At 39.1% G+C, this 17,678-nt stretch overlaps 1 protein-coding gene across 4 annotated transcripts; it reads left to right on the forward strand.

Moving 5' to 3' along the window:
• Positions 1-1,223: 1,223 nt before the first annotated feature.
• PCDH18 (protocadherin 18) lies at positions 1,224-17,286 on the forward strand. Of its 4 annotated transcripts, XM_027857580.1 has the most exons (5): positions 1,224-1,452; positions 1,657-4,177; positions 6,046-6,134; positions 6,252-6,415; positions 15,368-17,286. In XM_027857580.1, the coding sequence occupies exons 2-5, from the start codon at positions 1,691-1,693 to the stop codon at positions 16,033-16,035; spliced, it is 3,408 nt and encodes a 1,135-aa protein (XP_027713381.1). In that variant the 5' UTR covers positions 1,224-1,452; positions 1,657-1,690; the 3' UTR covers positions 16,036-17,286. The 4 variants fall into 4 exon arrangements, with proteins under 4 accessions (XP_027713381.1, XP_027713380.1, XP_027713382.1 ...); XM_027857579.1 differs by lacking the exon at positions 1,224-1,452 and having other exon boundaries at positions 1,464-4,177; XM_027857581.1 differs by lacking the exon at positions 1,224-1,452 and having other exon boundaries at positions 1,464-4,177; positions 6,049-6,134.
• The last annotated feature ends 392 nt before the right edge of the window (positions 17,287-17,678 follow it).

Raw genomic sequence — 17,678 nt, forward strand, 5'->3', positions numbered from 1 at the left:
ATCTATCTATCTATCTATCTATCTATCTATCTATCTATCTATCTATCCATCCATCTATCTATCCAGATATCTAATAGTTCATGTGAGCAACAGAGATATTGCAGATTTTCCCCTTACAGGAGATGTCATCTGGCTATCCCTTGGGATGTTTTTGAAGCATTTGGTATGGGTAGGGTATGCTTTGCTAGAAATTGTCATGCTGGAGCATGAATGGCCTTTTTTCACCCAAGATGAAAAGGAATTTTTGAAGAACAGGGGAAGCAAAATAAATACACATAGACACAGATCATGTGCTGAAACCTAGGGAGGCAGAGGAGATGGGAACAAATAGATTATGTTGTCATGAAGTAACTTCTTGATTCCACAATTTTCTTCTGTCAGTCAATTAGAAGGAGCAAGGAGTTTCCCATATTTTCTCTGGTCTTGAAGGAATGACATAAAAATGAAAAAGAAACAGAAAATGAGGCAGAATATTTTTTTTTCTTCCTGAGTTTTGCTCTTTCAGATATTGATTTATTCAAGAAAGATTACTTGAGCACTTTGAGAAAAAAAAAGTGAGGGGGGGAAACCTTAGTTTGCTCCCCCAAAAAATAACCTGGAAGATCCAAATATTAATAGTGAGGGAGGATTGAGAAGCAGCACATCCAGAGCTAGCCAACCTCCACCCGCATTTTAGTAAACTCATCCCAAAACAAAATGAACTCAAAGAAAAAAAAGTGAAAATAGGACTTAAAAACTATGGAAACCAGAAGGATGATGATAGCATGTTTGCAGAAGAAGGCAGCCTAATTAAGATTACAAGAACAATTTCAAGTGTCATATAAATAAAGACACGACCCGAAGTTGATTTAAAGTTTTTCTTTAGTAATTTGTCTCCCCTTTGTTGTGGCACACTCTAAGAAAGTGAATGCAGTAAAATGAAGGGGGGGGGGGGGGTGTGTGGTGAAGGGGAGGGAGGAGCCCGGAGGAAAAGAGGCAAGAGGGAAGGAATAGCTATCATCCTTCTCCTCCAGCCTCCCCAGCCCTTCCCCCATCCCCCAGGATCTTCCAGCTCTCCCCCCTCGCCCTTTCTCTCCTCTCCTTCTCTCTCTCTTTCCCTCTTTTGTGACTCCACCAGCCTTTGATTTGGGAGTGCTCTGATTGGCTGGAAGCGTTTCAACACATGCCGGGCAAAAAAAGCTTTGTCTGAGTTGAACTGAAGTTATACAGATTTTAGACTGGAGTCAGCAATCAAGGGTATTTAGTCTGCAGCCGAGCAGAGAAAGGGGGGGAAAGGATCTTTCAGGAAAGACACACTGCAGACTCGCTCGGCGGGCATCCTGCTTTAATGGATACGGACTGCTCAAGGGAGAAAGGACTGATGTGACACATTTCTGCCTGGAAAAGGAACCAGCGGAGAAGATATGCCTGGGATCGGCTTACGTGCAGAGCAGAGCTGGAAGTCATGACATGGTGTGTATAAACCAGACGTTTTTTTTTTTAATTTTTATTTTTAAACAAGAAGTTTGTGAACAATTAATTGGTCTACTGGGTTAGAAAAAGCCTTCTTCAAGTTTAAGGGACCAAATATAGACTGGGTTTAAGTGACCTGAGGAAGTTGAAAGGACTGCTATTGTTTTCTTTTTTCTTTTTTTTTCTTTTTTTCTTTTCTTCAAGTTGTTGGGAGAGGTGAATTGCAGAAACTCACCCAATGCACCAAACGAGTTGGACGATGCACTTTATAGCCTTTTTTGCACTGTTCCTGTTCTTTTTCAACGGAGACGTGCAGGGCAAGAATTTGAAATACAGGATTTACGAAGAACAGAGGGTTGGCTCGGTGGTTGCGAGGCTGTCGGAGGATGTGGCTGATGTTTTATCTAAGCTCCCTAACCCGACTACGGTGCGCTTCCGAGCAATGCAAAGGGGGAATTCTCCTTTACTCACAGTCCGAGAGGATAACGGGGAAATCAGCATAGGGGCGAAAATTGACCGGGAACAACTCTGCCAGAAAAACTTGAACTGTTCTATCGAGTTTGATGTGATCACTCTGCCCACGGAGCATCTGCAGCTTTTCCACGTTGAAGTGGAGGTGCTGGATATTAATGACAATTCCCCCCAGTTTTCCCGACCTCTCATCCCTATTGAGATATCCGAGAGCGCAGCTGTCGGGACTCGGATTCCCTTGGACAGCGCGTTCGATCCAGATGTTGGGGAGAACTCTCTCCATACGTACTCCCTCTCTGCTAATGACTTTTTTAATATCGAGGTGCGTACTAGGACAGACGGGGCGAAATATGCAGAGCTCATTGTGGTGAGAGAATTGGACAGGGAGCTGAAGTCCAGCTACGAACTCCAGCTCACTGCCTCTGACATGGGAGTGCCTCAGAGATCTGGATCCTCCATCCTCAAAATAAGCATTTCGGACTCTAATGACAACAGTCCTGTTTTTGAGAAACAATCTTATGTAATCCAGCTATTGGAGAACTCCCCAGTGGGGACTTTGCTCCTAGACCTGAATGCCACTGATCCAGATGAGGGCGCCAATGGGAAAATCGTGTATTCCTTCAGCAGTCATGTGTCTCCCAAAATTATAGAGACTTTTAAGATTGATTCTGAAAGAGGCCATTTGACCCTTTTCAAGCAAGTGGACTATGAGACCACCAAATCCTATGAAATTGATGCTCAGGCCCAGGATATGGGTCCCAATTCAATTCCAGCTCACTGCAAAATCATCATTAAGGTTGTAGATGTAAATGACAATAAGCCTGAAATTAACATAAACCTGATGTCTCCTGGCAAAGAGGAAATATCTTATGTTTTTGAAGGGGATCCCATTGACTCGTTTGTTGCTTTGGTGAGGGTACAAGACAAGGATTCTGGACTGAATGGAGAAATAGTTTGCAAACTTCATGGACATGGTCATTTTAAACTTCAGAAGACCTATGAAAACAATTATTTGATCTTGACTAATGCCACACTGGACAGAGAAAAGAGATCTGAATATAGTTTGACTGTAATTGCAGAGGACAGGGGAACCCCTAGTCTCTCAACAGTGAAACATTTCACTGTCCAAATCAATGATGTAAATGACAATCCACCCCATTTCCAGAGAAGCCGATATGAATTTGTCATCTCTGAGAATAATTCTCCAGGGGCATATATCACTTCTGTCACAGCCACTGATCCTGACCTAGGAGAAAACGGACAGGTCACCTATACCATTTTAGAGAGTTTTATCCTGGGAAGTTCCATAACTACCTATGTAACCATTGACCCATCTAATGGTGCCATCTATGCCCTCAGAATCTTTGATCATGAAGAAGTAAGTCAGATTGCTTTTGTGGTTGAAGCCAGGGATGGGGGAAGTCCAACACAACTCGTCAGCAATACCACAGTTGTGCTCACTATCATCGATGAAAATGACAACGTCCCTGTGATTGTAGGCCCTGCCCTTCGAAATAACACAGCGGAAATCCCAATCCCTAAAGGGGCTGAAAGTGGCTTCCATGTTACCAGAGTAAAGGCTGTAGACCGGGACTCTGGCATGAATGCAGAACTAAGCTGTTCCATAATAGCAGGGAATGAAGACAATAGCTTTGTCATAGACCCCAAATCATGTGACATCTATACCAATGTGAGCATGGAGTCCACTCCTCACACTGAATGGGAGCTTACTGTACTTGTTCAGGATAAAGGCAGTCCCCAGCTCCATACCAAAGCATTTTTGAAGTGTTCAGTTTTTGAGTTTGTTGAATCAGTGACAAGTACGGCAATGACCTCAGTTAGTCAGACCTCTATGGATGTCTCCATGATAATAATTATCTCCTTGGGAGCTATCTGTGCTGTCTTATTGGTCATCATGGTCCTCTTTGCAACCCGGTGCAACAGAGAGAAGAAAGACAACCGGTCCTACAACTGTAGGGTGGCAGAATCTACCTACCAGCACCACCCAAAAAGACCCTCCAGGCAGATTCACAAAGGAGATATTACTCTAGTGCCTACAATTAATGGCACTTTGCCCATTAGATCCCATCATAGGTCATCTCCCTCTTCTTCTCCCACTCTGGAAAGAGGGCAGATGAGCAGTAGACAGAGTCACCACAGCCACCAGTCACTCAATAGCCTAGTGACAATCTCATCAAACCATGTGCCTGAGAACTTCTCATTGGAACTCACCCATGCTACTCCTGCTGTTGAGGTAAGATAATCAACTATGGTATCTAAGTCCATTCATTAGTACACAATCAGAATTAGGACATTAGTACATCTCAGTCTGAAAAGTGTTTCTATAAATACTACAAAATACTCTCTCTTAATCTGTAGATAATTGAGCAAAATATAAATTAAGTATAAGGCAATTAAAATAGAGTAAGCTTGCATATAACATATATACACATGCATTTACGTGTATACTTATGTTGATATTTATGCATGTGTGTGTGGGTAAATATATGTGGATATGTATATACTTATATGTGCATATCATACAATAGCTGGTATTGGTCTATATATGTGTATATTATATGAATAGACATGTGAACATATCCTGAAATTAGAGATGAGGAAACTGAGGCAAATGACCAGGATCACCCAGCATATACTCTCTCTCTCTCTCTCTCTCTCTCCCTGTCTCTGTCTCTGTCTCTCTCTTTCTCTCTCTCTCTCTATATATATTTACATATATACACACATACACACATATACATATATGTGTGTGGTACACATATATACATATATGTTCATGCATATGCATGTGTGTTTATACATATACACAAACCATATGTGTATGTGCATATATGCATAAATATATACATAAGAATATACACACAGAGATTTAGAGTGAAGAACACTATATTTTCATTTTCCTTCTATATGAAAGTGCCTTCAAATAATAAAGAGCAATGGAATTGGAGTAAGTATGGTACCTGTATTCAAAACCCACTCACAATCTGTTTGGCTATGGGCAACTCAATTAATCTTCTTGAGTCTCAGATGGCCTCTTCTGTCAAATGATGAGTGTGAACTAGATGACCTTTGAAGACCCTTGTAACTCTAAATTGGTAATCCTACTGTCCAAATACATTTAACATGAAATCATGGGATTTTCAAGCTGTAGAGGTTACCTAGTCCAAATCCATCATTTTACAGATGAGACAACTGAGGCCAAGAGAGACTTAGTGGATCACCCAGCGTAGTAGGGTGAGAGAGTCAGGATTATAGTAAACCAAATTCTTCTGTACATTACTTTCATACTCTTTTTAACATTCTGTTGTCTGCAATAGGTGTTCAGCTACTAGGAAGATATAAAAGTACTGTGACCATTTTACCTAGAGATCTTATAGACCAGAGTGTTATATAATATCCCCCCTGTATCTTAATATCAATAATTGATCTTTGAATCTGAAATAGAAGCAGAATATGTTTGATCTGAATCTGAAATAGAAATAGATCTGTTAGTTATTTAAAAGAAACCTGCTTTTCCAAGAAATAATCAACTCAATCTAATTACTGACAAATTTTTCAATCATTTGCCATTGATTTTGATGCAAAATTAGCAAGCTCTTTGAGGTTATGATTTAGTTTCTGGGAAATGACTTGAGAATGTTTATCTTTTGGTGACAGGCACTGAACCATGCAAATGCTGGCTCTAATGAATTCTTTATGCCTGTGAAACTTTAAAGCTGAACTAGCATATTCACTAAGGAGTCAGAAATAACCAATTCCTCTTTTTCTCCCCATAATATTGCACTTGTGAGAGGCAGTAGGGTATAGTATATAGAAAGATGGTTTTGGGGTTAGAAAAACCTGGGTTCAAGTCTTGCTTCTTACACACACATGTTGTGTGACCGTAGGCAAATCACATAACCTTACAATGTCTCAGGCAACTTGGCTGTAAGTTATAGATAAGCTGCTGATTTGTATCAGAGAATAGCATTTCACATCAGGTATTTTCCAGATTGATGAAATATAGGTCTGGACCCTCATCCTTCCCTTTCTTCCCAAAATAGTTCTAGCAGTTATTCAGAATTTTATTTCTAGGACTTGTGTTTACTATCTTTCTTCCAGCAGGTCTCTCAGCTTCTCTCAATGCTTCATCAGGGCCAATATCAGCCACGACCAAGTTTTCGGGGAAATAAATACTCCAGGAGCTACAGGTAAGAAATTTATAAACATTCTGCTCATCTATTATGTGGTATCCTCAAACAGAAATAGGCAACTTTGAATAGTAATATCCATGCACTCCTGTATTATGGCCTGATTTATGTTTACAGATATGCCCTTCAAGATATGGATAAATTCAGCTTGAAGGACAGTGGCCGAGGTGACAGCGAGGCAGGGGACAGTGATTATGATCTGGGTCGTGATTCTCCAATAGACCGGCTACTTGGGGAAGGTTTCAGTGACCTCTTCCTCACCGATGGAAGAATTCCTGCAGGTAAGAATGTAATGAATAGCTATGTAATGAGTAGCTATTTCTAGGACTCTCTAAATGACATGTCAGTAAAGTGAAAACATTGGGTCCCTTATGTTGTTGCTTTTCCCGTTTTTTAATTCCTTCTTTCCTTTTTTTCACTTCTATTCTCTCCAGATAAATATATGTCATCTCCAAAAGCAGGTAGGAAGGTAACACTTAGGATGAAACATTTTAAAATTACTTTTAGGAGCTATTGGTCTTAAGCAGGGCACTGTACCCCACCCCTAAACCCCCATGGAGAACTGTTTCTAAAATTACTGGGTGGATATTTCCATGTAGCCTCATTGTCCTAGTATATGGTCATGCCTAGAACTATAATTTAGAAGAAATGTTTCCTGTCTTGGGAACTGTTTTTCAGAACCAGAAACTAAAGTATAGCAAAAGATGCCATATTGTGGTCTCTAAACATAGCAGGGGAAGTTGATTACCACTGCTGGACTTCCTAGTTGTTTGGTCCAACACATTGGGGAAAGAGAAAGAAGGCCCCAAGAGAACAATGTTCACTTGTAAATTATGGAACTAGAGAGGGAAAAGCATAATGGTGCTTGATTTTCCTTAGGGCCCAACACATCCGAAGAGTCATCTGGAAAGTTGTAATAGCTTTATGGTCCCACAGACATAGAACATCTCTTACAGAATAGAGCAGCATCCCACTAGAACCATGGATCCTTTTTGCAGTCTGGTGAAATCTATGTACCCCAAATGCATATAATAATATACATAGGATTACAAAGGGAACCAATTATATAAAAATGCAATTCTCTCTCTCTCTCTTTCTTTCTCTCTCTCCTTCATGGACCCCAGGTTAAGAATCCCTACACTAGAACTATGGCACAAACAGCCTTTTAAAGGCCCCAGAGAATTAGTGCATAACCCCCTGAATTTTAGTTTTGGAAAATTATTAAAATGTAAAATTCATTTAGTTTATATTAAATATGATTTTCACTTGAAAATGAGGTACAATGATATTCAATAAACTGTCTTAAGTCCTGGAAAATACTATGGAATGAAAACACAAATAATTGGCTTCTGATACTAAAACAAAAGGTAAGGAAAGCAAGGTGAAAAAGTGGACAAGAGGGTCACAAGTCACAGGATATAGAGGTGGAAAGGACCTTTAGCCCACCTCCCTCATGTTACAGATGAACATAAGGAGGCCTAGAGACAAGAAGCTTGAGTAACCCTGGGAAGTCTTCTGGTGTCTAGGACTCTGTATCTTCTGGAGTTTTCAGAATCAAGATCAAAGGTTCTTTCCAGTATTGCATAAAATAACTCAATGGCTTTACATCTGAGAATTATTTCTATCATCAGCTACATATTTATATCAACATATTTAGGGTAATAAGAATCCACAGTTTGGCTAGTCATTGAATAAATCACTTTTTGTCCTATTTTCTTCCATTTACTATATTCCAAGGATAGGCATTGCTATAGCCATCTGATCAGGACAGTGATCTATATAATAGTCATTCTATTGTTAATACAATATCCATTTCATGGTCCTCAGATGGTCAAAAGAGTTCCTATACTATGAAAGAAGATTACTTAGGGGGAGGGGTTAGCATGGCTTATCATCATCATCATCATCATAAGATTGTCAAAAGTAACTTCTAAGAATGAAGTAGGGTACAACAGATTGAATCTTTCAATTCGTAGATCATGTTTTCCTCATTAAACATTATTTATTTAAAAAAAAATAAAGTAGTACACAACCAGCAAACTTTGATTTAGGTTAGAGGGGAAGAGAAAAAAACAACCTTGTTCTGGGGAAAGTTGTCAATAAATTAACTGTACCCTCTCATAATATGAAATTTATAAAAGATATCAAGTCAACTGTGATTTTAATTCATGATCAAATTTCTTTATTTAAGTGTCTTTAATTTATTCTGTAATCCTCCATATTTTGTGTTGTGGACAGTGATAAATACAGGTCTTTCTTCTCTTTATGTAACAAGAGTGTCCTTTCCTTGTTTTCTGAATTCAACACCACCTACCTTCAGGGTACTCTTGAATACATCTAGGCAAACTTAAAGTAAGAGTCACATGCTCTCCAAGGAAAGCTCCTTGTGAACATATCCAACATATTAGTATTTAGTTACCTCATCACTTTTCTTCTGGGTTGTGTTTCCTTGCCCTATTAAGTACCTAGAATTACATGCAGGGGGCATGACTCCATTTTCATCTGTATGGGGCTTCTCATATCTTCTTCACTCAACTTCAGAATCTCCCTTGTGGGATTTTAGATGTAGTCACTGAATCCCAGAAAGACAGAGCTTTGAGATCATTAGACCAAGAAATATAGGAAAGGACTTTGGAGATCTAGTTTGACCCTCTGGTTTTATTGATTCAGAGAGTAAAAAGAAGTGATTTACTTCACCAAGATCACAATAGAGTTGAGATTTGAGCCCTTGGTTTCTTGTTTCCCAGTCTAATTCACTTTCCACTGTACATACAGCACTATATCTGTCGTCAGTTGGTCAGTCAACAAGTGTTTCTCAAGCATCTACTATATGTCTGTCACAATGCTAAGTTCTAGGGCAGGCCTGCACAAACTGCTTATGTTGCTTATGGCCCTCAGCTGCTTGTGGATTTCCTCTACATACAAAGGATGTTTTCCGCTACATTTTTCATGGGTCACAGGCCACGGGCCATGGGTCATAGGTTGTGCAGGCCTGTTCTAGTGATACAAAGAAAGGTAAAAAATAACCCCTTTCTCTCAAGCAGCTTATAGTGTCTTTAGTGTATGAAACAGCTCCTCTGGAGACTTCAGTTTTCACTTGCCTCATAAGGTGCATTTATGTGTATGTAGTGGAACTTATTTTCAATGGTATAGGGAACCTCCAATATGGAAACTTTTTTCTACCAATGTAGATCAGCACCTACTCTATAACTTCAGTATTAGGAGTTGTCTGGGAGCACTGAGAGGTTAAGTTACTCACTCAGGGTCCTGAAGGCAGTATGTGTCAGGGTCAAGACTTAAAGCTGTCTGCCTGATTCTGAGGACAGCTATCTATATACTTTTCTGTGCTGCCTTTCATATATGTAAGCATCTATACATATTCGCACATGTATATAGATATGTATACATATGCAAACATATGCACTCCACAATTCAATAAACGTATCTTCTAGTTGGATACAGAGTGAAATGAACACTCAATACGTCAAAAATCTTCTCCTTTGATGTGTCTGTCATTCTGATGATACCTGTTTCTTCTTATGTAAGTAGGTACATATGGCTTAGTTTGACAGCTTTCTATCTTGTATCCTCACTGCCAGTCTCTTTCATCTTTCATCTGATTTGAAATCTCAACAGCTGAATTCATATTCTGGCCCATGTTCTTACTCACTATGCAAATTTTGACTTCACCTTTCTAGTTTTCAGTTTTCTGACCTATAAAGTCAAGGAATTGGCCTAAATGACCTCTAACAATCCTTTCTCCTCTAAATCCCCTGATGATCTGGTTATTGATATTATCTTAACATTCAAAATCTTCTATACTCTGTTCCCAGGTTACATTTCCAACTGACACATTCAATAGAATATAAATTCCTTGCCACCTGGGACTAGTTCATGTTTGTTTATGTACCTGCATTCCCAAGCACAGAACCTGGCACAAAAAGGTTGTTTATTAAAAGCTCAGTGAAAGAATATACAATTCCCCTCTCCCCTCCCCACCCTAAAAATAGTAATAATAATCAGGGCAGCTTCCTCACTATTATTCAGACACTATGCTAATCCTCACAACCAAATCTTTGTTATGCTTTTCTGATACAGGATGTTTCTACCTCCCACCTTCCCCTCCTCACCTATTCAAATGCTAAGAATTAACTGCTAGGCAGTTTTCAGATAGTTTACTGGGCAGAACACTGGATTGGGAGTCAAAGAACTAGGTGAAGTTCCTAGGCTATGCCTTACCAGCTCTGTGATTCTATGCAAGTCTCTCAACCCTTTTTTGACTTTTCCTCATCTATAAAATGAGGACAACAAGATTTAATACTATTTAGCTCGTGGACTTTATTTATGGAACATGCCTTTTAAACCTGATAGATGAGCCATCACTGCTATGTAGTATTTGCAGCAGTGAACCATGAAAATCCGGAGAGAATATTCATATCCCTTTATCTCAATACTTTGTTAGCAGCTAAGGCTCTAGAGAAGAGAGAGAAACATTAACTAAAGTAATAGAAATATTCCTCATCACTGCTTTAATTCCTTCTTTCTCTCTCATTCTTATTTGAAGGCTGACCTCCTTTCCCTTCTGTTAGTTCAATACAGCATGCTTCTTTTTTCCTTTGTGCAGTAAAGATGGAAAAGCATCTTTTACCATTCTAACAGGCAAAGAATTTATAACTTCTTCAGGGTGTAGAATTCCTCCCAGGGTGGGGACGCCCTATGGGAAAGCATATTGCATATTCCATTTGACTTAGTCATTTCTAGGGTGTTGCCTGAAGCACCAAAAAATCAAATGAGAGATCTAGGGTCACACAGCCAGTAACCGTCAGAAATAGGAACAGAACATAGGTCCTAGTCCAGCACTCTATTATGCCATATTGTCCCTAATCTTTAATACTTCTGAAATATTCATGAGGCAGAGGCTGATTTCTTGATGGTTAGTATAATAATGTCTACCTCTTTAATCGCTCAGTTTTCATTATAATTCTTTGGCAACATATCGTTGATCAAATTATCCCTGTATTCAATTCTTTGGAAATCTTGATCCAACTCAAGATTCCCAGAAGAAAGTGTGCTTTTCCTGTTATAAATAACAGGAATGATGCTTCATGTAAAAATGTAAAACATTCCAAGCACTTTCCAGTTATAAAACTGAAGAAGTACATGTCATGGGGGCAAATTCAGGGACATTTTGTCTCTTCCCAGGGTTCTATATTTAGAATCAAAGGACCTGGGTTCAAATCCAAGTTCTGATGTTTATTTCCAGGTAACTTTGGTTATGCACCCCCCCCTTTCCTGGCTTTAGTTTCTTTATCTGCTAAGTAAGAGAGTTGGGGAATATGACCTCCAAGTCCCCTTTTACCCCAACACTTATGATGCTAGGATCCCTGACTGTTGCAGAGATGACAGAGAAGCCAGAATAAGATTATCTATCTATCTATCTATCTATCTATCTATCTATCTATCTATCGATCTATTGATCCATCTTTTCTATTTTAAAACTATCATATGGAGAATCCATGACCTATTCATTGCCTAACAACATCAATTTATTCATTCAATTCAACATTTCAATTCAATGAACATTTCATAAGCACCTTTTGAATGAGAGACACTGTACTCAACACTGTAGATACTAGAAGGAAAAAGGGGTCCCTGCTCTCAAGGAGCTTACATTCTACTGGTGGGACACAATAAGTAAGTGGGAATTCCATGTATGGATATATGTATATAGATATACACAAAAAAGTATTGCACATATAGATACTTACATAGATGACATAGATATAGTCAGTTATTTGGAAATTTTTGTGCCACTCAAGTGTCCCAAAAGAATATGTATATTTTATCTGTTATAAATCATGGGAATGATATTTCATTTAAAAATGTAAAACATGAGGGCAGCTAGGTGGTGCAGTGGATGGAGCACTGGCCCTGGAGTCAGGAGGACCTGAGTTCAAATCTGGCCTCAAACCAAACACTTGACACTTACTAGCTGTGTGACCCTAGGCAAGTCACTTAACCCCAATTCCCTTACCAAAAAAAAAAATAATAAATTTTAAAAATATGTAAAACAAGTAAAGCACTTTTATAAAACTGGAATATGTGTGCATGTGTATATACGTAAATAGAATCTGTGTATGCACGGACACATGCATATAAAGAAGAATGTATGGATGGATACACATAATTTTGGCTGCACCTAAGGTGTCTTCTCCAGACCCCAAATCTTCCTGACTCTGAGGCCAGCTTTATATACATTCTGAATCTTTTCTCTCAGTAAGTGAGGAAAGAAAAAGTAGTGAATGTTAGGAGAATCAGCAGAGTTTTTGTTCCATAAGTGGCACCTGACCTGGGCCTTGAAGGAAGACAGGGATTTTAAAAGTTAAAAAAAGAGTACATCCCAGGCACAGAGAGCAACTTAGGCTATGGCATGGCCCAAAGTACAACACTGAGTTTAGGGAATAGTGTGTAGGCCAGTTTGGCTGAAATAGAATATGTAAAAGAGAATAATATGAAATAGGTCCAGAAATATATGTTGGAGCCAGACTCTGGAGGGCTTTAAAGGCCAGGTTGAGGTTACATTTACTCTTAGAGGCAGTAAGGAGCCACTTGAACTTCCTGAGCAGAAGGGAGACATGGTTAGAGCTGCACTTTTGGAAAATTATTGGGAAGATATGTGGAGGATGGAATCTAGGGAGACTAAGTAAGAGGTTATGGAAATAATCCAGGTAAGATCCTATTCCTTTCACAACCTTGGTTATAAGAGATGGAGACCAATAGCTCATAACTCTTTCTATGCATCAACAATCCAAAAAGTTGAGGATTGGCCTTACTTAGCTCTCTCTTCACCTTAATTAATTAATTTCTACTCCTTAGGTATTAGAATTTCATGGCAGACTTAATCCAGTGGCTCTCAATGCCTAGTCTCTGCCCTACCTTTCAATCAATTCAATTTCAATAAAATAAACATTAAGTTAATACTGTTTTCTTATCTATAAAATGGGAGGAGGGTTAGACAAGGTGACCTGTAATGTACCACACAGCTCTAATTCTCTTATTCCATGTGACACTCACTGTGCTAGGCACTGGAGATACCTAGAAAAAAGTGAAACAAGACCTGCTCTCAAGAAGCTTATATTCCTTGCACAGTTTCTGATAGGGTAGGTGTTAATACTTATGTCTCAGACTTTCCCTTTTTCTTCCTTCACGTTCTTGCTACTACTCTTGGCAATGTGATGCAAAGTATATTTATCAAAGACCATTTGTGTGAATACATTCCTACATCAAACTTATGTGTGTCCATGTGGGTGTGTGTATGTATGTATGTGACCTTCTTTTGGCCAATTCAAAGAAGTTTATTACCAGACAGTTGGCAATTGGGTGATGAACTTTCTGGCTGCATAAATTTGTGTAATGGTCTACAATGGATGGGATTCTTATTTACATTGATGAAAAGGAAAACCACCACGATGAAATCACTGAATTTCTGAAGGGTTAATGAAGCCTCTTGATGAAGTGTGACAGCAATGTGCTTAATTGATGCAATGGTCTGAAGGAGAAAGAAGATGATAAAGGCAAGGAGACAAGCCAGGAAATTTTTATAGAAATTCAGGTGTAAGATGATAAGGACTTCAATTTAGCATCAGCTGAGAAAGAGAGAATTAGTCAGAATGTGCCTGAAAGGAAAGAATATTTCCAAAGGGAAAAAAAAAAAAGGATCTGGAAGGGTTAAATTGCTTTCAGAAACTTATTGCCAACAAGGTTTGGACTTCAGGTTCTTGTCTTGTAGAACAGGCAATTCAGGGCTAAGGAAAGATTGTGATGAATGTTAATTTGGCTATAGGTTGAAGTCCCCTGGAGAGCTATGTGCTGAGGAGGATTTCCAAAGCTTACGAAGGAATATGGACTCATTCTCACCAGTCCTGTTTTTACAAACACAACAAACACTGACTATTGTCATTAGCTCAATCAGTCAATCAACAAGGGACAAACTGAGACCTGGGAAAGCCCTTAGCTTAAAAAGGCTCCCACTGCATCCGGGGCCATCTCTAGTCGTCCTGATCTATATCTTGCCACTGGGCCCAGATGGCTCTAGAGGAGAGAGTGAGGCTGGTGACTTTGAAGAGCCTTGTTTCACTTAAATCCAATTCACTTGCAAGTCATGACATCACCCTTCTGATGTCATTGGTCCTCTTGGAGAACAAAGGACAAAATTACTCCATACAGTCTTCTACTTAACAGTTTCTGTCTCCTAAATTCTTAGCCATTTTAGTTCTTCATGGTTAAATGTCCCCAAATTATTTCCATATGTAGAAGTGGAGCCCATAAACAGACACCATTGTCTAGTAATTGTTCATATATGTATTGTGTGTAGGATAGTAAGATCCACCTGTATTGTGGAAGGATTCTCTCATATCTTATACATTCTATATGCCAGCTGCCTATAGATAACCTGCAGAAGCAGTGGATAGAGCATTAGGCTTGAAGTAAGGAAGACCTGAGTTCAAATTCTCTTTCAGATACTTACTAACTGTATGATCCTGGACAGGTCATTTAACCACTGTTTATCTTAGTTTCCTCAACTGTAAAATGGAAACAATAATAATAATAGCATCTACCTTTCATGGTTATTGTGAGGATAAAATGAGGTAATATTTATAAAGTGATTTGAAAACCTTAAGTCACTAGTCACTATCATGATCATCATCACCATCATCATTAGGGAAATGATTTGCTGAAGACCACTTAGAAAGAATCCTTCTATGTGCAATAGTTTCAGAGTCTCTCAAACCTTAGTAGTTGTACGACCATAGTCAAATCACTTTAGTCTCACTGAGCTTCAGTTTCCTCATCTATAAAATGGGAACGCTGGACTAGCTAAGCTCTGAGGCACCTTCCAGATCTCACCCTATGCTCTATTAACCTATGTTGATACTATGCCCTTTTAAGCTTATTGAATCTCAGGTTTTTCATCTGTAAAGGTGGAATTAATAACATCTATGGTATCTGGGCTGCATGGTTGTTATGATGGTCAAAGGATTATGTGTGTTTGTGTGTGTGTGTGTGTGTGTGTGTATTTCAAGGTAAATCTTGAAGTGCTGCAGATGTCAGTCATCATCATTATAATTAAAATGTTTTTAATCACACTTTCACCTTCTTGCATAAATGACCTTTATGACTCAGATGTTTAGCTAAGATTGACTATTAACCCCCCACATATATTCTGATTGCAGCTATGCGGCTATGCACAGATGAATGCAGAGTGCTGGGACACTCAGACCAATGCTGGATGCCACCTCTTCCCTCCCCATCTTCTGATTATCGAAGCAACATGTTCATTCCGGGAGAAGAATTTCCATCCCAGCCACAACCCCAGCACCCCCATCAGAGTCTGGAAGAGGAATCCCAGCCTAATGACTCCAGTGAAAAGAAAAAGAGTTTTTCCACCTTTGGGAAGGATGTGCAGAATGAAGAAGACCCTGGGGACACATGCACGTCTTCTTTGCTCTCTGAAATGAGCAGCGTGTTTCAGCGTTTGTTACCTCCGTCTCTGGACACCTACACTGAGTGCAACGAGGTAGACCGGGCCAACTCATTAGAGCGTCGAAAGGGAACTCTCCCAGCCAAGACTGTGGGTTACCCACAAGGGGTGGCAGCCTGGGCAGCCAGTACCCATTTCCAAAATCCTGCCAGCACCACAGGGCCCACCCTGGGGACTCACTCAAGTGTGCAACCTTCTTCCAAATGGCTTCCAGCTATGGAAGAGATTCCTGAAAACTATGAGGAAGATGATTTTGATAATGTACTCAACCATCTCAATGATGGGAAGCATGAACTCATGGATGCCAGTGAGCTGGTGGCAGAGATTAACAAGCTGCTACAAGATGTCCGACAGAGCTAGAGAAGTTTGAAAAAAAAAAGCATCTTTTTTTTTCCATTTTTATGGAAACAAGGGGGGGAAAGACAGAACTGGCATTGCCAATTAGTTGCATTTATCATAAATGTGTCTGTGTATATGGAATATTAAATACTGTATTTTCATATGTACACAATGCAAGTGTGGTTATCTTAATCTGTATTTTAAAAATACATTTGTACCTTATATTTATGTGTAATTTAACAAATAAATTTTATTTTTCTACTCCCATGGCAAGCATGTCTTCCCTAAGTATATAAAAAAACCAGCCACTATTTGATTCTGGCAAATCATCCAGCCACAAGAGATGAGGGTACTGCTTCCTATTACTTGTTTGTTTGTTTTTTTGTTTTGTTTTGTTTTTGTTTTTTAAGAGAAATAAGTGTCTTGGTGCAGAATCAGCCCCACTGAAGTATTATCCAACTCTTAGTTTCAATTGTGTTTTGAAACTGAATTTTTAGAATAATAAATTAGCAACTTTGCTGAACTTTATTTTTTTTTCCACTGTCTTCCTTTGTCTTTTCCTATATTCCCCAAACACACTTCTTGTGCTTGGTTAGAGACTTGAAGTCATGTTGGTATAAGTGAAACCTCATATGTTGAAAAAAATCCATTTGTCTCAAAACATTCACATTCATTCAACAATCAATGCCAGCACTGAGTTTCAGTCCATCCTTGCAACTAGTTAAAGGTGCTAAAGACAATGGAATCAGTCTTTTGCTTATTGCCCGCCTAGGCTAAACTCTGGACTGACACAGAGAGCCACATGGGTGTCTCTCCTAAGGTAGTAAATAGAACCCAATTTTTCCTGAACATGTATCTTAATCTCCTCCCACACTTCACAATCTCTTCCCGGATACTTGAATGTTTTTCTTATCTGCCAAACTGTTTGTTATGATGTTCACTGTTAATTCCCTCAATCCCCCTCCCACTGCATGATTTCATTTATAACTTTTATTCTTAGCATAAGAAAGTTTTTTAAGTCACATTTTTGTGTTGTTCTTGTTGGTCTATTTTTGCTTTGTTGTGTTTTAAGCTATGCCTCCTCCTTTATTTATTGTGAAGTTTTATTTGGAATCTTGAATGCCTTGGTAAATGGGTACACTATTATGGTTAGCCCTGCACTGCTCTCATTTATTACTGAACTACTATTAATGTCATTTCTATGAATAAAAATGCCATTCTTGTACTACCCAGTAACTCTGTCAATGGAAATAAATGGAAAATGAAAACAAAGCTAAGAAAACTGTCCCTAATTTAGACCCTTCTCCCTATGTTTGTTCTGGAGGCATCCAGTCTTTGGAGGGTGTAAGTCAGCATAAGCAGAGGGCTGGTGGGATAGTGTGGTTTCCAAGAAAATCAGGAAGAGCTACCTGGCAAATCAGAAACAATCAAACAAACAAAAATGTTCCCCATTAGTCATCCATTTCAGCAATGTTGAGTTGGGCGAGTCCAGAAAATAGCAAACTATTGCCTATCTAGTTTTTAAAATGATTTGAGCCTTTAAATAAAGTTGAAGTAATGAGGGCAAAATGGCATGGGAGAGTAGTAGAGATATCTTAGTGAAAGGAACACCTGGATTCAAGTCCTACCTGGGTAACTTTGGCCAAGTCACAATCGAAATAAAA

The sequence above is a fragment of the Vombatus ursinus genome, unplaced genomic scaffold (genome assembly GCF_900497805.2).
Source record: "Vombatus ursinus unplaced genomic scaffold, bare-nosed wombat genome assembly UNPS02012179.1, whole genome shotgun sequence".
NCBI classification, from domain to species: domain Eukaryota; kingdom Metazoa; phylum Chordata; class Mammalia; order Diprotodontia; family Vombatidae; genus Vombatus; species Vombatus ursinus.

What these genes read in the sequence shown, in the direction of transcription:
- PCDH18 (XM_027857580.1), top strand. Translation starts at nt 1,691, where the DNA reads ATGCACCAAACGAGTTGGACGATGCACTTTATAGCCTTTTTTGCACTG. An exon ending in AAATACTCCAGGAGCTACAG is followed by an intron (nt 6,135 to 6,251) that starts GTAAGAAATTTA and finishes TTATGTTTACAG; the next exon opens with ATATGCCCTTCAAGATATGG. An exon ending in CGATGGAAGAATTCCTGCAG is followed by an intron (nt 6,416 to 15,367) that starts GTAAGAATGTAA and finishes TTCTGATTGCAG; the next exon opens with CTATGCGGCTATGCACAGAT.